Source organism: Carassius auratus, chromosome 34, assembly GCF_003368295.1.
Source record: "Carassius auratus strain Wakin chromosome 34, ASM336829v1, whole genome shotgun sequence".
Taxonomy (NCBI): Eukaryota; Metazoa; Chordata; class Actinopteri; order Cypriniformes; family Cyprinidae; genus Carassius; species Carassius auratus.
In genome coordinates, this window is record NC_039276.1 from 21,724,962 (window position 1) to 21,746,554 (window position 21,593).

General features: G+C 37.7%; 2 protein-coding genes across 5 annotated transcripts in view; both read right to left on the reverse strand.

The window, feature by feature from the left end:
• tlk1a (tousled-like kinase 1a) overlaps positions 1-18,661 on the reverse strand; it is a 31,994-nt gene extending 13,333 nt beyond the window's left edge. Inside the window, exons 1-6 of one of the 3 annotated variants that reach the window (XM_026218634.1) lie at positions 18,310-18,661; positions 5,426-5,547; positions 4,460-4,531; positions 1,412-1,450; positions 537-612; positions 403-446 (exon numbers count right to left, since the gene is read on the reverse strand). In XM_026218634.1, coding sequence (XP_026074419.1) covers positions 403-446; positions 537-612; positions 1,412-1,450; positions 4,460-4,531; positions 5,426-5,542 — 348 coding nt within the window. In that variant the 5' untranslated portion in view covers positions 5,543-5,547; positions 18,310-18,661. The remainder of the gene's footprint in view (positions 1-402; positions 447-536; positions 613-1,411; positions 1,451-4,459; positions 4,532-5,425; positions 5,548-18,309) is intronic. The other 2 variants (XM_026218632.1, XM_026218633.1) reach the window with 2 other exon arrangements.
• A 356-nt stretch (positions 18,662-19,017) lies between these two features.
• Positions 19,018-21,593, reverse strand: part of mettl8 (methyltransferase 8, methylcytidine) — a 25,713-nt gene continuing 23,137 nt past the window's right edge. Inside the window, exons 8-10 of one of the 2 annotated variants that reach the window (XM_026218648.1) lie at positions 20,443-20,552; positions 20,096-20,161; positions 19,018-19,968 (exon numbers count right to left, since the gene is read on the reverse strand). In XM_026218648.1, coding sequence (XP_026074433.1) covers positions 19,817-19,968; positions 20,096-20,161; positions 20,443-20,552 — 328 coding nt within the window. In that variant the 3' untranslated portion in view covers positions 19,018-19,816. The remainder of the gene's footprint in view (positions 19,969-20,095; positions 20,162-20,442; positions 20,553-21,593) is intronic. The other variant, XM_026218649.1, reaches the window with a different exon arrangement.

The window sequence follows — 21,593 nt, forward strand, 5'->3', positions numbered from 1 at the left end:
AGCACATTATCATTTAATAAATGTAAAAAAAAAAAAAAAAAAAAAAAACTTATGGTGTCTGAAATATCTTTTATCAATGTAAAATGTTTCACCGCCTCTGAATGTCTTTGATGTAACCATTAATGCCAAGTGGGAACATATTATTAATTATAAAAAAAAATATATAAACAATACTACTCTTCGCTATCCAAATCACATCACAAATAAAATTCAGTCTACCCTATATTACTTCCATGCAAATATTCTGTTTTGCTTGAAAATGTTACGCTAGCTGTGTTGCAAATCTGGTTTCATCATCCAAGCTGCAATCTCTGTATATCAGTTACGCTTTCATTAAGCCAATGCTGAGGATTTATCACATGCTTTCATTAGCTTCCCCTCGAATTACTGACAGATACTCACATCAAAATAATCACTAATTTTGGGTCCCCGTATGACAGACTTCCCTATGAAAGAAAAGGAAAAAAAAGACACATTATTAAGCATATTAAGCTAAACGTGAAGAACATACTAGAGCAAGAGAGTTAATGGTTTACCCTGACTGCTCTCGGACTGGATGTCAGCTTTCCTCTTCCTGCCCCGTGATGACTCCGAGTGCTTCTTTTCAGGAGTCTAGAAATGAGAAACATTACATTCAAACACCATTTGTTGTGAATTTATTCAGGTCTTATTTTGCACCCGATACACAATAGCGCTGGCCTCAGCGAGCACTGAGCACCACATTTCAATTCATAGTCTCCAGAGAGCAAATCATACAATCTCTGAACATCAGATGAGAGTATAACGAGACATACTGTGAGTCTTCAAACTGTATTTAATGACTCTTGAGACTAAGTGAGAATGAGAATATCCCTAATGTGAGAGTGCATAATCCAGGGCCTGGACCAATGATCACAGTCTATGTTCTGTCTCTCTGGGGAAAGGATGCAGAAATATCCTGCTCTTTTCAGCACAGACAAAGAGGGGTGTGCTGCCAAGGGCATCTTTGCATTCAGATCAGAGACGAGTTCTCGCTCACGGGCTTGGACTGAACCTCCACATCTGCCACCAAACTCCACACACCAACACCATCAAGAGATGAACACACACGCTTAATCTAAAGAAGAAAATGCTTGATGCATTGATTCAAATGCTAATCTCTTTATAGCTGTGAAACAGAAAAAGAGTGTTTCCAAAACAGATGTGGTTAAACTCCGCCCTCTATATTATACATCATTTCTCATATCAGAGTTTAATCTCAGGTTATCATAGAATAATAATGATGTACTCGTGTGTGTGTGTGTGTGTGTGTGTGTGCAAAGCCAGGTGTTTCTGGAAACTGCGTCACTGTCTGGGTGACTGAACCAAGAGCCTCCGAAAACATCATTTGTGTCTCTTTTCAATTCTCACATGACTGGGACACGAGACTTACTGAATACGCAGGAGAACTTCCTCTTTTCCCATCTGAGCCCTGCAACAGAGGAAGAGGAAGAACGAGTCAGAGGAAAAGATACATAAAATGAGCCGATGAAAGATAAAGGGAAAAGGAAACAAGGAAAAAGACAAAAGGAAGAGAAAATAAAATGCAACAGAGACCAAGAGAAGAATGAATAAGGAAAGAAATGAAAAGAAAAAGACAGAAATAAGGATAACAAAGAGGAAAAGTGAAGGGATGGGTCATGAAAAGGGAAACAAAAAGACGGGAGAGAGAGAATAGGAAAGGGAAAGAAAAGAGGGAAACAGGAATACAAGCAGGATGCAGAAAATACAGGAAAAGGACAAAGAAAGGGGGAAATTAAAGTAAAAGAAATATGATATGATTTATGATATAAGAAAACGGGAAGGAAAGGAAAAGGAGAAAAAGAAAGAAAGACAAAGTAACAATAAATGAAAAGGAGAAGGCAGTGGAGAGGAGGAGCAGGGAACAGGACTGAAGCTGCGGTGTATAATCAGTCCTCAGTGACCGTGCCAGACCGTCCCGGACCGCTGTGACCCTAACGAGCCGCACACCTGAGACTGATGTCACTGGACGGCCACAGGCAACACAAACAAACACGCTCGCCACCGCTGTCACACAACTACTGACCAGACACAGAGGCAAACATGACTCAGTGCGTTAGAGAGAGAACTGATCTGTGCTGCTTCACTTGAGAGAAGACTTCTGAAACATCATCTTCATTCCTGTCACTGAACATGCAAATCCTTCATATAGACATATATTCTAATCCATCATGAATATGTAAATCAGCCGGCATTAAATGAGTCCTGTGCTTCAGGCTGCAGGTGTTGGAGGCTGTGATTAGTGTTCAGGGGATTATGGGTAATCTAGTGTAGGTAGTCTGAGGTGCCGCTGTAATGGAGGTTTTATGGGAAGTCTGACGGGTGTGTGTGTGTGTGTGGCCGCTCTAACAGACAGTGTCTGGGTGTGTGTGTGTGTGGCGGCTCTAATGCAGTGGCACTATGTGTGTGTGTGTGTGTGTGTGTGTGTGGCGGCTCTAATGCAGTGGCACTGTGTGTGTGTGTGTGTGTGTGTGTGTGGGTCTACACTATCTAGGTGTCTGACGTCTGGCCTAATAAGCAGCTCCCAGCCACATGAGTGGAGTTTGTTCACTTACTCTCTCCCTGGTTCCTCCTCCTCTCTTGCTCTGATTTATGTCACAGCAGGTGTGTTGTGTGTGGAGGACAGTTCTCCTTAGTATGATGCTTCGTGTGTGTGTGTGTGTGTCTGTGTGTGAGTGAGTGTGTGTGCATGCACATGTGTAGAGCTTTGCCTGCTGATGGTTAAACTATCAGGAGTTATGACAGATGCCAACCCAGCTAGAGCCTACTACCAAACCTAAACACACACACACACACACAGCATCCTCTGCAGAATGATGCAGAAGCACACAGAACTAGAGCTTCATTACAGGGAACATGTCCCATCGGCCTGAGTCACACTCACACACCAGCACCAATTTCTCTGTAAAAAGAAAACACAGCAGAAGGTCTCTGCTCCATCTGCTGAACTATGAACTGAGTCATTAACAACAGCTTTCATCAGGACTCAACCCAGAGCAGTTAGAAACAGAGGATCCATCACAGATCTCAGTTCGGAGCAAACACTTCAGTGTACGGATTTATTTATTTCCTTGTCATTCACAGTCCTTATGGATAAATAATACAAAGATAATTGTGACTTTTTATCTCAGAATTGTGTGATATAAGGCAGAATTGCGAGATAGTAACTTGCAATTGCATAAAAAATAAAAAATAAACTACTTTATTTCTCAGAATTGCGAGTTTCTGACTATAGAAACATGTTAAAATTGTAAGGTTCATGACTTTAAAGAAAAAAGTCAGAATTGTGAGATAAAAAAAAAAAAAAAAAAAAAAAAAGTCACAATCACCTTGTTTTATTCTTTATTCAGTGACTGAAACGGGCTTCCATAGATAAAACCTCTAGAGATGTACAACTACATCTCTGATTCAGACAGACTTTTCTCACGGTGAGAAAACACCTACAGATCAAATGCCTACATGGAAATCTTTATCCAGAAGCTTGAGTCAAATCATCTAGCTGCTATGATGAATGAAGAAAGTCAATCTTTTGTTTGAGAAGATTTTCAGGATGGAGATCTCCTTTCTGGGAACTACCAAGATTAAAAACTGCTCACAAGTGTGGCTCCTGTATGCCAATCAGCAGTCATTTAACACACATGCTTCCTCAGAGTGCACTAATAAAATATCTAAAAACAGAAAATGACCATGAACAGACATTAAAGTTAATTCACCTAAATATTAAGACTCTGGCATCATTTGTTCACCCTCATGTTGTTCCTTACCCTTAAGATTTTTACTGATCTTTGATAAATCAGTGAAAGCCACTCAATGTCCATCACTCATTAGTTATTCTAGAGAGAAGCTTTTGTGCCAAATGTATGCACTATATTACATGTTCAATAAACTCAACCTGTTGTCATTGTTATTTAATGTGTTTGAAATGAGCTTTTACAGCCAGTGTTTAAAGGTTTACATTTCAACAACATACCAGAATAGAAACAGAACCTGTTTCTATCTAAGTGTTAATCATTTAATAAATTAGATTCATTCAAGTTGGTTGGTGGTTTGAAAAAAAAAAAAAAAAACAAGTTATATATATATATATATATATATATATATATATATATATATATATATATATATATTTTTTTTTTTTTTTTTTTTTTTTTTTTATTGTATTTTTTTTGAAGAGGATCAAAAGTCTTCTGGGTTTGGAACGACATGAAGGTTGATTAATTATTTAATTTGGATGAGCTATCAATTATTGGCAGATGCTGTTGATCTACAGGTCAGGGAGATAACATCAGTCAGTCAATAAATGTTATAAATCATGACATATGATTATTTCCCACTGAATATTCTGTTTGGAAATACGTCACAGTATATGAGAGCTATTTGGTTTAAAGCTGTTTGTACAATCATGCAGAACTAAACTCACCTCTGACTCTTTATCACTGGAGGAGCCCAAACTACCAAAACTGTGATTGGAGCATTCGTTGTTTGTCAAGGTCTGCACAGGAGAAACACATTTACATGAGTCGATGATCACGCAGCAGGTGTTATCAGTTAATTATAACGAGAGGACAGAGGTATAAGCAAGACATCACCACACAGCAGAAGAAAACTGTGACATGAACCTCACAGTCAAAACGTCTTCTCTTTCAGAAAGCATAATTATTTCAAAAAGCACTTCATGAAAGTAGGAAGACTTTGAGTGTCTTCATGAAACTGGCTGTGTCGGAAACCACATGAAGGCAAGAATCGACGTCTGAAGCCAGTGTGTGTGTGACATCCTGTTAGGCCCAAGCAACTGAAATACATACGACTCCGATTTTCACATTGATACAAGCCAGAGATTTGCAAAGGCTGCAATTTAATTTAATTAATATATGAATGAACGTGTGTTGCTTTGAGGGCTCCCTGTGGTCAAATTAAAATTAGGGGATGCACAATATTATCAAAATCAGCCGATAATGGCTTAAAAGCGAATTTCGGCATCGGCCCAATACGAAAAATCCCAAATGAGGCGAAATTTGAATGATTAGAATCACAATTAAATAATTTTAAGTATATACACAGATTTATTCATTATAACTTCACTGCTTATTTAATTCTCAAAATTACATTTTTGTTCAAAATAAACCACAATGAAAAATGTTTTGTTTTTGTAAAGGAAATATATCAGTTATCGGCCAAAATGAGTTAGATTGCATATAAATTAGTTAAATATCGTATATTGGCAAAAAAAAAAAAATTTAAATATACTTTTCCTACCAAAGAAATATCATAACCAAAGCATAAACTTAGCTTGAATTGGTTTCTAAATCATAATTGATCATAACCTTCGGTGTCAGACACAGCCACTGTTTGTAAGCCGGTGTGTTTGTTAAACTCAGACACTAACTTTGGCTCCTCCGCTGGCGCTGCTGGTGCTGCCCGCTGTGTTTCCACTGACTCCACCCAGAAACCTGGCCTCCAGCAACTCCTGCCGGCGCGGGTCCAGACTGTGCAGCTCCTCCATAGCACCTGAGGGATAACACACACACATGTAGGTCACTCCAAACGGGCTTCAGCCTTGGAAATCAGGGCAGCACGAGAAGTGGAAATGAAATCGAAATCGTGATTAGGCAGAAGCTGTGATTGTCATGCGTATCTTTCAGTGAAGCACGGTTCTGTGAACAGCTGTAAATCTCAATCTGAAGGCCAGAGGGCGCTTTTGGTCTAAAACACCCAAAACAACCGCAGAAGAAACCCAGGAAATCCCTACAGCGGCTGATGAACAAACAGAAGATCCTAGTGTCACGGCTGACACAGGAGACGAATTATAGAGAGAGAGATTATTTAACCCTGTTAACTGTCACCTGCTCTTTCTGTGGGACGCCTATATTTACTTCATTATATTACAATTAAATCTAATCTTGATAATCTATATATTATGCACCCTCAACAATCTAAATTACAACAGGAGTTTTGACCTTTGTTAAAAAAAATTCAAATTTATAATCACATTTTAGAAATCATCAGAAATTATATATCGACGGAAAACTTAAAATCTCAAAATTCATCCTTAAAAAAAAAACATTTTAAAATCAGACATTGCATTACCATGTAAATGGTACATTAGGGCTGTCACTTTTAGTTCGAAAATCGATTGCGCAATCAATCGGACCAACCAAAAAAGGTTTCGAAAATGTAAATAGGGAATCAATTTTAACCAAATATTTACACTATTAATTTTTAAATAATTAAACAATTAAAAAATACAGATGTAACAAAATTCACAAACAAGCAAAAAAAGAAAATAAAGAATTCCAAAAGTGATGTATGCCTTGCCAAAGCTAGACAGAAAATACCATACGCGCCTATAAGACCCAGTGAAGTTCGAAAGCATCCTCTTATGCTGCGTTCACACCAAATGCTAATAGAGCGTCTGACGCGAATGATTTCAATGTTAAGTCAATGTAAAGATGCGTTTATGCGCGCCTGGAGGTCTCGCAGCGTGGTAGACGCGATTTCGCCTTATTCGCGCATCTAGTTACAGGAGATTCTGAGTTATTAAAAGGACCATTGCAAGCTGACAGCGACCGGTAATACCCCCACCTTGCGCAGCTGTACCCGAGTGTCCCTGGGACATCAGTGCGGTCGGAGCGCGTCTTCTCAACAGCTGGACATATAGCGAATAAAAAACGCCCTGCTCTGGACCCCGAAAATGTTGATCGACTTGTTTTCCTGTCCAATAAATTTGTAACGGCCCTAGCCTTTTTGTGCGTTTCATGCCTGCCTAGTGCCATCTAGACTAAGTGTCAGTTATGTTCAATAAAAAAAAAACACACACGGCCTGTTCTCAAGTCCATTTAAAGTTCCATTTTTTTTGAACAGTTGTTTGAAATGGATTGAATCATTATTTAAAATAATCTTGGAGATTTTTGAAAAGCCTAAATCATAAATGCAGCCGGGTTGAAGCCTGCAATGATGTTTTTCTCTTGTTATGGCAGCCGTCCCCTTTGCATATATATTTTTTCGAGAAGGTTGCACTCATGTTGCTGTTTGTTATTCTGCACGAAACTTCATGCCAATAAATAAGAAATATTGCTGACTTGTGCGTTTCCAGCGCTCTCTTTACGTTCGTCCGTTAGTTGACGTTGAAAAAGGAAACGTCTTTTTTTTTAGACATGGAAAATCGATTTTACAATCGATTCAATGAACACTTATGTCTTAAAAATCGAAAATGATTTTTCACAAAAGTGACAGCCCTATGGTACATCAATATCATGTTACAAAATATTTTCATTCATGAATTATAAAAATGTAAGTTTGGATCGTGCACTACAAAGCCACTGTTCAAAAATGTGAGTGACAGTTAAGGGGTTAAAACAATTATTAGAAAGAGAAAAAAATTATTAGAGCAAAAACCTAAGAGAGATAACCTCTCTTTAATCACCACAATAATAATAATAATAATAATCATAATAATTCTAACAATTATAATCAGTAATTGTGTATTGTTGTTTTTTTGTCTGTCATAACAGCTTAAGTAATCTTAGGCCTTATCCTTTTTTGTCAGTTTTAGGGACAAAAACCTAGAAGTTAGTTTGTAGGGCTCTGACAACATAATGTTATATAATTAGGTTAATTACAACATAAAAAGAGACCAAAAAAATACATAGAGGTGGACTTTGGATTTTTTTTTTTTATGCTGCAAATAATAATTTGTCTTGATTGTAATTTTGTAAAAATAAATCAATCAATAAATCGTGAATCGAATTCGAGTTGAGTGAATGGTTACATCCCTAATTAGAGACACAAAAACATCCAGTGTTGTCCTGCACTGAAAACAAGTAGGCTGTCCTTCTCCTGTTTGGCGTACTTAAATACGAACTCTTTAAAAAACATATATTAGAGCTGCAACTAACAACAATTTTTTCTGTCGACTAATCTAACGATTATTTTTTCGATTAGTCGACTAATCTAACGATTATTTTTATTACAATAAATAATCAATCTAATGTTCTTTTTTGAATTAGCTAATGAATCCTTTGGATAACTTTATCAAAAAAAATATATATAAGTACAACTTCTAATATAATATTTCACCCTTTATTCATTTTCCACTTATGTGGTTGAAGTTTTTACAGTATAAAATAAGAGGCAAATAAAATTATTTTACTATGGTAAATATGAGCTTATGATAGCATTTATAATTAAACCACAGTAGCCATAAATTTACAGTTGTCTGAGAAGTCATGAAATGTTCTTTAGCATCACAAACCATAAAATGTAGTCAGGGTTCTGCTATGGTTTAGCTTGGTTTCCAGAGATCTGGAGCTGATTCGGGGTGGCTCCGTGGTTTGTGACTGTTGTCTCGTGGCGCGCTGTCTTTTAAGGGGCCGTTCACATATCACGTCTATTGCGCGCTCAAGTTCGTTATTTCCAATGTAGGCGCGCGACAAGCGCGCTCATAATGGAAGAGACATAATGGAAGGACACTCATTTTTTCCAGGTGCGTCCGCACCGCATCGAGTTAAAAACATCTCAACTTTTCAGAATTTCAGAATATCAGACCTGAACCAGGAAGTTGGTCACCAGATCACACGTTAACCAGTTAAACCGTAACACCGGAGAGCGCCAAGATGTTTTCCTCTGAGGTGCTCGCGCATCGCAGTTGTGCTGCCGTGGTACACCATATCGGTTTTACAAAGGGAACAAAGGGCCATTTTATTTGTCCTGTGTTTAAAGTATTCACATACTTTTGATAACAGTTGTCTCTGTTTTTGTGATAGAATGCAACTTTCTCCATTCCCAGTATGCCATTATGCGAGATGTAAACAAACAGTGTGACGCGTCGACGCATTTCACGCACGTCAACGTATTTTTGTAGTCGACGTAATCGATGACGTCGACGCGTTGTTGCAGCACTAACATATATATTATTTATATATATGATGTGAATCTTTGTCATGTCAATAGTTGTCTTGTTTTGAACTTTTCCAATGTTCATTATCAGATCTTTCTCTTTTTTTTAAGCATTTTAAACACATCACTACTTCCATACTGGTCTTTCCATCTGATCTTTTATTCTCAGCTCATACAAAAACTGGGCTGTATTCACGAAACATGAGCAAAAGGAATGTGCCAATAGACTAGTTCATAAACCTATTTATAAATTGATGCACTCAGTTCAAAGGCATGATTTACACGATCCACCTTTCTCCTGAACGAGAACGAGGCTTCACATTTCCACTCTCTGGTGTTTCTAGTCAAATTATGTATTTTCCGAGCTGATAATATAAATGTTAAACCTGTGTTAAATATATTTGCACTTCAATCACAGTGAAATGGCCTAACAAAGCATTTTTCACTGGATTAATATTGGTATGATCCCATTAACTTCACGCAGCATGTAGTTTTCTCAGCCGCGTCAAACTGCAGCGGTCCTGAGTGTATGCTAAAGGGTGCGCTAAAGATCGCTGCTAGGATGCTGTCATTACACACACCATTTTATTGTTTAAAAGGCTAACTGAATGGAAACAGGCTGTAGATAACAGAATAGCAAAAAAGTAGAAAAAACGTGGTTTATGATAAAGATAAATACAGGTAACCAGACGAGTCAAAACTTTTGGTGGTTTCGCAGATGAATTAGACAGAAATATACTCTTCCAGTGTTTGATAGTCAGTGCATACAGGAGCAGTCATACTGATCTGAGAGAGCATGTAAGGTAACACGCAGTGAAGGAAACGCCAAGCACAAGCACATTAAAACTGACATTTCAACCAAAATAGCATTGTTCCCATGATTACAGTCCTCTTAACCAGCTCTCCCTCCGTTTCTCCTTCTATCAATCACTTCCTCCTGCTTCTCTCACCGTCCTTCATGGCCCCCGTGTTGCTTGTGAGGGCTCCTAAAGGCTCATCCTGCTGTCACTATCTCTCTCGGAGGAGTCGCCATTACGGCTCTACACCTAGCACAGTTACCACAGCTCAGTGCAGGAATAACAGAGGACAGGGAAACACACAGATACTACTGAGAGCCACCCAGAACACTAGGAGCTGAAACATACTGCTGTTACCGATCAACATCATCAACTTTCACAAACTGAAACAGTCTTCATTTTAATCCGTGTATTTGTTCATTTGAAATAATTTCTCATTACACTGACCAGTCCAGTCATTAACCAGAAACCACTACAGACAGCATTAATATAAAGAATAAGATCTTCTTAAAGGAACACTCCAACTTTTTGGGACTTTAGCTTATTCACAGTATCCTCCAGAGTTAGATAAGTCCATACATACCTTTTTCATTTCTGTGCGTTCTGTAAGTGTTATTTGACGCACCCACCGCTAGCCTAGCTTAGCACAAAGACTGAATGTAAATGGATACTGTTACCATAGTAATCCCAATAAGTGACAAAATAATGCAAACATTACACGCCGTGGTGAGGAGAAGAGAGAGTTCGCTCAGAGTTGGAGTAATAGAGTCAGCAATTACTAGATAGTACATTTATAGTGTACAATCATGGGTGCTTGCTGTATTGTAAAGAGCTGCGACAATAAACAGGGGAGACCAGGTAATACTATGATGTTTCATAGAATTCCAACCCAAAACGCTGACCTGATGAATCGATGGCTACTTGCTCTGGAAATAGATCCAAACACACCTGTAAACACCATCACAAAGTATTTCGTTTGCTCTGAACATTTTACTGTGGACGACTATTTTGAAAAAATGCAAGTTGCCACACGGACCATGAAACGTGTGCTAAAGGATACAGCCATCACATCGATAATAAAGACAGGACAAATTGGATTACCTGTTGCTGTGGTAAGTGTTCCGTTATGTTTTGAGATGACTAACATTAGCCATACTGTAACAGTGCCATGCTAATGTAATATAACCTTAGTAGTGACACTATTACGTGAATAGGGGCTCCGTGTATCCCCTTTATGGTTATTATTGTGTTGTCATGAACACACTGCTTGTGATCATTATAACAAAATGGCTTACTTGGTGGACAGCTGACCATTAGGTTCACTCGGCATATGGGGCGTTTCTTCCAGTTGATCTTGTCACAATGGGGAAAAAAAGCGACAACTGCCGGGTGTATTAGGGCAGAGAAATCTTCCGTGGTAGTGACGCAAACATTTTCATTGTCATCAAGCCTTGACATTGATGGCAATACCCGGTCCCATTCATTACAACGAAGGCACTCGGTTCTGTCGGCATAGGTTGGCATGTTCCACATTTACAGCACCAGTCTGTGTTCATTCTGATTCTCCCTTCGACATCTTGTCTTACAGCTTCCAAAGTTTGTAACTCCTCGTCTGTGTATTCTGGCTCAAAACTACATGGTTCTGGATCTTGGTTTGATACACAGTAAAATTCCTCTGAATGTGACAGTTCCTCAGAGTCAGCCATGATCACGAGTCACGTCTGGCTAGTCACTTGTTTTGTTTACGGAACCATCAACAGCGCGTCTCATGTGCTGCGCTAATCACTCCGCCCAAGTAGCCACTCCGCCCAAGTAACATTAGCTGTGCTCCTATGCCTAGAGAGAATATAGTTCCCAGTATTTATACGATTAAAAATGGCCCCTGTCTCATATAGCCTTGTTATTTGTACACGCTGTGACTATACAGATCACAACATGTAAATAGGAAAATGTTTGCATTATTTTGTCACTTATTGGGATTACTATGCTAACAGTATCCATTTACATCCAGTCTTTGTGCTAAGCTAGGCTAGCGGTGGGTGCATCAAATAACACTTACAGAACACACAGAAATGAAAAAGGTATGTATGGACTTATCTAACTCTGGAGGATACTGTGAATAAGCTAAAGTCCCAAAAAGTCGGAGTGTTCCTTTAACTGCAACAACATCATATCACTGTGTTACATTACATTGTGTCCCCACATCCACCACAATCTAGAAAAATAAACAGCGTTTCATTGCCTCCACTGGGAGTCATCTAAACCCTACAGTCTCTCTAGCAAACCAACACAACACCATACAGGCTACTCTTACAAGGATTCACCTCCAGTAATTGGCACCATAACGCAGAACTGCTCAGAAAAGAGAGTGCAATGTCAAATTAAGTGTGAGGTGACGGACATATATTCTCACTGATCAATGACTCTCTTTGGGAATAATGCTTCTGGACCGAACCACATCCAGACAGAATGTGATGACACACTCCTCCAACCGTCAGAGACCAGTGACCACACACACAAACACTGGGCTTTTCTCTCCTTCTCTAGGAACAACAAAGCTAGAACACACAAATATAATGAGGAGAGAAAAACAAAACATCCCTGAGATATACAGGATTACATCAGGGACATTCAGAGAGAGAACTGTATACTGTGTAATACTGGTAATGGATTTATAACACCTCTACACATTGTAACTAGAGATGTAACGATTCACTCAAATCAAGATCCGATTCGAGATGTAGATTTCTTATAACTAGAGGTGCACCGATCGAGATCGGCCGATCGTTAATGCGCATCTCGTCAGTAAAGCCGGTTCTCTAATCAGTGGTAAATTCCCTCAGGTGCGTGATTTCACATAGAGCAGCTGTTACAACACAGAGCTGTTGTTAACTGAGAAGATGCGCAAATCCACGTTCATTTTCAGCGTAATATGCATAATAAATATGCGAAATATATTTCCAAGAATGAAAGCCATGAAGCTCATAATCTGTCAAATCAAATAAATACTTCTTTGAAGTTTTGCAAAGCCGACCAATCAGATTAGAGCTTGTGATTGTGAGGAAGCTTTCCGTGTGGAATCTGCATCAGTCTGTGGCTGTGCTGCCTGAGACTCATACCATCAAGCAGAAGTTTACACAGATATAAAAGTAATGTCTCATAGGACTAATTCTGCCCAGTATGCCCATAGAGTTTATGTTTAAACCGCAACAATAAAACATTTATTTTCTACTGTGTAAATGATAACCCTTCTGGAGAGACTCCCACCCATTCAGACACTAAATTAAATGAGAGCTGACGCACACAGCATTAGCAACCCCTTATTTCATAAATATGAGGGAATATTTAATCAGTGTCACTGAAAACAGCTTTGTGACGCTATAGCACCATGTTACAAAGACAAAGAATATCTCATTATAATCAAAAAGCAACAACAGGTCACAAATATACAGCTCAAAATGAAGAGAAAAAAATTATCACAGTAGTCTAATGTTATCAGATCATGTTGATTAGGGGTTTCAAAACTCCAACTTGCCTGGAAGTTTCTAGTATGCTTAGTAAGACTTAATATGCGTAGTAAGCTGGTTGAGGTGTATTTAATTAGGTTTGGACTTCAACTCTGTAGCACACAGGTCCTTCAGGACTGAGTTTGGAGACCCCTGATGTTCATAGCTAACCTGTGTGAACTCGAGGAAAACCGTTGCCTATTTCTAGGAAGTTCAGAGATCAAAACATATTGATTACTCTATTTCAATCAATTCTCATTTTTATGAAACAATAACAACTCATAAACCCCAAGAATTGATTAGTCCAGCCTGTCAGATATTGAACAGAACATTGTAGCACGCCTCCCATCTAATATATTGCAATAGGCTGTTTAATTTTTACTTTTTATATGAATAAAGTCTCAGATTTCAAAATCTGTCCATTTTATTACAATATTCAAATATTAAATGGCGTTTTGGCACGGTTTAATGTGGAGTGACTGATAGCTGCAGTGCCTCAGTTAGAAGTGGCAGTGTCAACTGATGGTCTGCTCCGCTTTAAAAGCATGAAATAAACATGAATGAACATCTGAAGGTTGTGAGCAAGGTGAGCAAAATCTGTATCCTGTCTAGTGGTCGACTGGAATATCGGCCGATATTTGGTATTTCGCAATAATCAGCATCGGCTGATAAGGTTTTCTGCTTGGCCGATGTGTTGGAGGCGGGACTTTTATTTTGACGTCTCAGAGCAGCAGCACCTGAACACACACACAGTGCTCACACTCTCTCTCTCATTTACTGTCGTCGTTAACAGTTCGGTCTGATACAGATAGAAGTCTGTCTAATAATCAGATAGAAAAGTAAAACAAAGGAATTAATGTATACAAAAAGTATTATAACGTTTGCTTTTATACTGTTAGTAATAGGCAAACATTATAATACATTCCCGTTTGCAGTCAGCATAAAGCAAAAATGCATTTATAGAATTTAAATCTTAGAATGATTAATGAACACTTAATTTCACAAACCTTATAAACTTAGTCGAATCCAGCTGTGAGATCTTGTGAAGTGTGTTTCCTGCATGATCGCGTGTTCTCTGTCTGACGGTCGGCCCGTGTTAATTGCATGCTTTAAAACATTAAACTCGTGATTACAAATAATGCTGCGCTTTATGTATTTGCCCACTATCATATTCATGACATTTTCTCTGTGTGCTGTATGTTAAATTAGTGTTACTCTGGCTTTATTTGAAACAATGCACACCAAAAGTGTCCTGTTGGTTACAGTGTTTACATCCTTTTTAATTAAATATTTGTGAAAAATACTTTGTCATCTGTTTATTTTACACTTATTTTTTTATCCATTGTCAAATCATTTCAAATGTCTTTAATTTTAATTATTAAAAATTATATCTGCTTTATATCGGCTATGGGCCTCCTGCTTTCTAAGATATCGGTCGACCACTAATCCCATCTCATGTAATCGCTCAATCTGTGTTTCAAACGCAGAGAGACGAAAATAGCTTGTAAAAAATGTGCCACGTAACTTCACATTTACCTCAGAAAAATACAGGCTATTCGGTGATCATGAACTCGTTAGTCAGCTAGAAAAATTCACTTGAAGGCAGCATTTTGCTAAATATGCGCCATAACATTTATTTTAACTTTTTTTTTTACCGTTTTTCGATATTTATTTTTGTTTAAATAAATCTGTCAAGTTTTTGTGACAACCACCATTTAAATGTTTATATATATATATATATATATATATATATATATATATATATATATATATATATATATATATATATATATATATACACACACTGTAAACCCTGATAAGTTCACAGAACTCAAAAAATATTTTGTAACAGATTACACAAAAACATTTAAGTGATGTTTTTAAATGTTTTAAGTTTACATAAACTTAAAAAAAATTAATTCCAGTTGCCTTAAATTATCTCAGAGTTATCTTAAATAATTATATTTCTGAACTTATAATTAGGGATAAATTCACTCATAATTTTATCTATTTTTCAACTCCTATAATGTGGGAAATACACTCAAAATTAGGCTGTCCATCCTCAGTCTAACCACAGGCTCTACTCTTCACCACAACGGTAACACTACAAATCCATCATAACATAAACTTTTGTACAATCTAATATAACACAACATTTATGTATTAACTTATGTCCCTCTATGTTAATCTTGTGTAAAAACACACAAAATAAAACTTAATTTCTAAATTTATTTTCCTTGTTTTCTGATGCATCTAAAGCATGCTGGGAACTAGAAAACACAATCATTTTAAGTTCACCTCACTACAACAAATTTTTGAGTTAACAGAAATTATTTAAATTAAGTCCAATGAACTTTCGTTATTATTTGAGTGCAATTAACTAATTTCATTTGATTAATTTCACTGTTCGGTTTTACAGTGATATATATGAATTGGAGAAGTAATATAATTATATCGGAGTTAGTATTATAATTTTATATCAGAAAAACTTTTAGCATATTTTAAGTGTTTAAATACAAATCAGCAAATTTAAACATCCCAAAAATATTTCTGACTCACAGGTATATTTTACAGCATTAGAAAAAAAAATGTACCTGTACCTGATATACATCCAAAATAATAAATCTTGAATCGAAGTTTGTGAAGGATAATCGAATTGAATCGTGAGACAAAACCCAGCCCTAATAATCAGACTGATGGCTGAATCAGAATTATAATTATATGGAGCAAAGTTTTGCTCCAACCTTGATCAAACTTGCCAGCTAGTAACTTTCTAGCAATCTAGCAAAGTTTTGGCTCATAAACCAGCTACATAATTAGTATTTTCTGGCAAATTTTACTATAATTTTTAGCAGCAAAATATCAACAGGATTCAACACTCACACTAACACCACAATTAGGATCAACAGGAATGTACGTTTAAACAGACACCCCTACAGCTTTGAAAGTCTAGAGAGACGTCTAGCCCAGGGTCTTACCCTTAAAAGTATTTGTAAAACATTGTTGGTCTACCAATTTAACTGTACCGGAAACGACTGAATAAGAACAAAGATTAAAGATGCCTTTTTCCGTTTTTCATATACACCATGCTTTCCTATCAAAATACATGCTACGGATGCAAAAACGCAGAAAACCTGATCCGAATCACTATTAATCAGATCTGCACTTCAGCTGTGAATTGTGTGTTACTGTTAAACACATATTGTGTAGTGAACAGGACTATAAAAGCAGCGAGCGAGCAGTTCCCTGAAGCAGACAGACACTGAATGAACCTCTCTAGCAGCGTTGTGTCTGCTGCAGTCCTTTAACCAGGCTTATCCCTCTCTCTCTGGAGGACCAAGAGCCAACATGGATGCCCAGCACACTCCCACTGACACAAAATGGCAGAGCAAAGATCAGTGGAGTTATCAGGCCAGGACACAGACAGGACACAGACAGGACCGCGGGGGAGCTTTATCATTAGAGTTCGTAATGGAGAAGGTGAGGCTATTCTGAGCAGCCTCAGACTCACTGGATGTGTTTCAAGAGTGCTGAAAAATCCAGTTATTCCTCAAAAACAAAACATCTGGCAGATGCAGCTTAATAGCATCACCCAGACTTGATAAATTACCTTTCCACATCTCTAAGACAGAAAATAATTCAAACACAAAACCGTGTAAAGGACGGCTCTAGGAGATTTACTGTAATACTCTCTTGCTCTTTGTCCTTTACACACTCTCTGGTGAAGAGGCATCATTTTCTTGACATTTTGCACGGGTCTCCTGCTCTCCGGCCCCTGCACACGCACCCGGGTGAACCCTTACAATACAGGGATGTCATTTCAGCTCTGCTCCTCACAGACACAGCGTCCACCTGTTTCTGACACGGACTTCTGCTGTCAATCAAACGCACCTACTCTGGGCTTTATGCCGTAAGTTTTACAATAATGTGTGTGTGGGTGTGTATAATTGACTTATGATCAATTTATATATTTTATTTATTATTACAGACACACACACACACACACATACATATGTCAATAAAAATCTATAAATATTAACCTATTGTTTAATAATTGAATAATCGGCTCTTCATGTTCTGTGATTTTCACCACAGTGCTTGTTTGCCATCTCTATTCTTGCAGTTAAACCTCTCTCTGGGGGAATATCACTTGTCTTTGGTCTCTTTATAATGAAAACAACACATGCAGACGCAACAGCACGGAGAGAGTACAGCTAGATGATCTCCTCTTCAGGCATGTTGACAGACACACACACATTAGTGTTAGGATGTGATGCTCGTGACAGGGTGAAAGCTCAGCTGTGTGCACTGACACAAGTTGACAACTGGCCAACAACTCCAATAATATCCCGAATGCCATACGTGTGGAAGTGGACGACACCTTAGCACGGGCACAGTGCCAAATATACATCCATTACAGCAAGACCAAGCCCAAACTGTTAGAATAATAACACTCAGTGTGACTCTGTGTGTGTTTGATAGACGCAACAAATGCTTTTACATACACGTGTGTGCACGCAAACACGCACTGCAACACAAATCTAGCGTCCAGACACAGTTAACAAGTGGAAAAGTTAATTAAACGCACGCTAAGAAACCAAACGTGGAGCGTGAGTCTCCAAGTCACTGAAACCTCACATATTACATCAAAAGCGCCATTGCAGTCTCCAAACGCGATAGCAAGTATCGCACACATGCTCTAAAACAGTGAATTATCAGTTTGACGTTCTCTTCGTTTCTTATTTTGACTTGTTGGAGCTCGTACTAAGCGGTTGCACTGTAGTACAGTACGAGCTAAGGATGCTAATTAGCCCAAAGCTAAAATGCTAAGACGCTAGTCTCAACTGAATTAGCTGTCCATGCTAACCAGCAGAGAAGCTAAACCGCTAGCACGTTAGCCAGTCAGATGCTATTTATATTAGTTTTGACAGCACACGCTAGGCGGCTAACTACCCAAAAAACACCACGCTAAAAGCTATAGTGCTAACATACTGTGAGCCGATCTAGCAGATTAGCTAGTAAGCTAACCTCGTATTGTAACTCGCAACCCAAGTCGGTCGAGTGTTTCTAACCTGCTTTTATCAGCTGGAGGAACCTTCCACCAAAGCACTTCTAGTGTCCGAAGCTAGACACATCTGAGGATGAATCGAGCACACTTTACCCTCTTTGGCTGCTGTGAGAGAGGACGATGGCGCCCCCTCCGAACTTCCACTGCTCCTCTGCGCACTCATCCAGCCGCTTCAGAGACCCACAGAGACGAACATCAGTCAGCTGTCCACCTCACACGAACTGTGGGAGGCTAAGTGAAGGATGATTGTGTTTTTCATCGGGGGAGGAGGGGTTGTCAACACTTGGGACAGACACACAAACCTTCATCGCCCTCTGCAGTGCGTCTGAAGCTGCTGCTGAAGAGGATAGAGATGAACTCAAGGCATGAAGCTGCTCTCTTCAGACACTATCGCGATACTTCCCACTCGTGAGATGGTGGGAGACTTCAGGGGCAACTCAGAAATTACTTTCCCTTAAGTCTACAAATCATTACCATCACACAATCATTACCATCCTTGTGGGGATTCTCCATAGGTGTAATGGTTTTTATTCTGTACAAACTGTATTTTCTATCGCTCTATCAGAAAACATTTTTTTAATATATATAAAAATTAATTCCCATGCAATCTCATGCAATGTAATTTATAAATACAATGACTTGTACTGTGTATAAGATACACCTCTTAGAATCCTTATGACTGTGGAGTATATTTGTGAAATAACTGTCCAATAAACGTTTTTATTTTTTTACAAATTTATTTCTTGAAAAATCAATTTGCCACATCAAACATGTAAAACATTACACATAAAAACATAAATATACCACATCACAAACCATTCAATAAAAACCTGAGCAAATACATGTTTGAAGAACAAGCATCATAAAATCTTCTGTGACATGATCAAGTTTGACTGAACTGGCCTTTTTGTGAGGATGGACAGTTCACATATTTTGTTCTAATTAATACAAAAAGAGTATAGCAGTACACAAAATAATCTTAAAATAAGAAAGAAAACACATTTTTAATGATTAAATAATATTATTAGTGTTGGCCAATGTTTACATAATGTTTGAGTGTGTACTGTGTATATTTCTCATTTAAACACACACACACACACACACGTACACGCGTGCACACGCACACACACATGTAATTATTTTAAAAAATATATACTGTATATGTGTGTATACACATTTACATATGCATACACAGTACACACACATAGATTATGTAAAGGTAATCGTTGCCCAGCACTAAATATTATCTCTGTTTCTTTAATTAAACTCTAAAGTGACTTTTAGAAGAACCACAGTTAACTTTCAAGACTCCAATCATGTTAATTCACTCAACTACCTAAAAATGCAATACAAGACAATGAATTCATTGCAATTTACTGAAACCTATAAAAAACAAATAGTGGCACATACCAATGTTATCTCCATCATTTGCTATAGTTGAAGTCTATCACATAAAATGTTGAAAGGACTTTGTGTTCAAGTTAAGGCCTTCAGCCCAGTTCTTTGAGAGCTCAGTCAGGAATCAGGTAAGGCTTCCTGTATTTGCTTTGCATCCAGACTCTGTGCATCACCACCTTCTTTCCTCTGTTTACCTGCAGTCTTCTGTCTTCCAGATTCTGAAGCTCCTCCAGACCAGCATTAGAAAACAAATGATGAACCTCATCTGCAAAGAGACCAGGATGCGCAGCATGAATAGTAGGTGTTTATGCGAGCCAAAAATGGGATGGAATTCAAAAATATAGGGGAGGAATTTAACAACAACATCCAAAATTCAGCTGAAACGGTTCTACCTTTAGTGAAGAAATACACACAGGTTCCATCCTGACGCGTGTAGAAGTTTTCAGACAGACACTGGCCTGTAGGAAGTGTTCGTGCATGGTTATAGAGAGTAGAACAATCAAGTTTCAATAGAACACAATATTAGGACTGTCACGAGATTCAAATATAAATAATTAATCTGGTGTTTTTTGAGGAATGAAGAGGCACACAACATGCTAATGTGACTCTAGCGGCAATTCTGAGTGTGAGAAAAAAAAAGTATACTGTATGCACTTAAACCATGTCATTTACACAGCTGACACGTGACTAATTAAGTGAAAAGACTGAGCCAGATCAAGGTGGATCAAGAGACGGTCACCTTTTTTAAATCTAAGTTGTGCCAGATCATATCTGCCATAGTCTCTGAACAGCATGATTCCTCCCTGCTTCAGGAATCCAGCCAAAGACGTCACCACATCTTGAGCTCTGCTGAAGGAAACCAGAACGCTTAGAGGGGTTTTAAGCAGATTCATATTTTATTAATAACAGAGATGCTATAAGGCTATTTTATATATATATATATATATATATATATATATATATATATATATATATATATATATATATATATATATATATATATATATATATATATATATATGAAGATTTTAGTTTCAAAACACGATAAAAACCTTTTTTTTCTTCTTCTTTTTTTTGAGTTTCCGCCAAATACAGTATAGTATCTGGTCGGTATGGACAAGTCCAAGTTAAATTTTACGCAAAAAACGATACCCAATTTATTATACATATATTATTTATTGTAATAACTGATATGAGTTATTAGGTCAAATTTTCACCCTTTTTTTCCCAAACCGCGACAAACGCCAGTCTCCTTCCTCTGCAGAACGTGATATAACGCACTCCAGACAGTAATGAGCTCTGAATACACCAGGCATCCTAGTTTTCCTCATCTACTTTGTGATCAACAAACAAAACTTAGGGCTGCATGATAAATCACATGTGAATCTCTCATACATATATATATATATATATATATATATATATATATATATATATATATATATATAAAACGTAATATATATACATAAATCTGTAATTTTACTTTTACTTAAGCATATTTAGTTTGAAGTACTGCACTTCGCTGCATTTTAAAACATTATTTATGGAGTATGAAGGATATGAAGTAAACCCCTGGCCATATTTATGCTGTATTATTGAGTGTTAGCTATGTTTACCTAGGAAGACCAAACTAGAAGCTTGTAAAATCTTGACAAGATATCAACCTTTCACAAGCATGTAGAGGTAAGATAAATAGTTGCATCGTTGCATAGGTGGTTAAAATGAAGCTTTGACATTTAAGCAAGAGGCTTTGCACAAATTAGCCAAAACGACAGTGATGCGGAGTGTACTGATATATATCGTCTGCGATAATATCATAATTGTTGTTTTAATGATGTGCGTGCGCATTTAGAGTGCGTTCTTTCACTGTGTGATTCAGTCTGCTAAAAT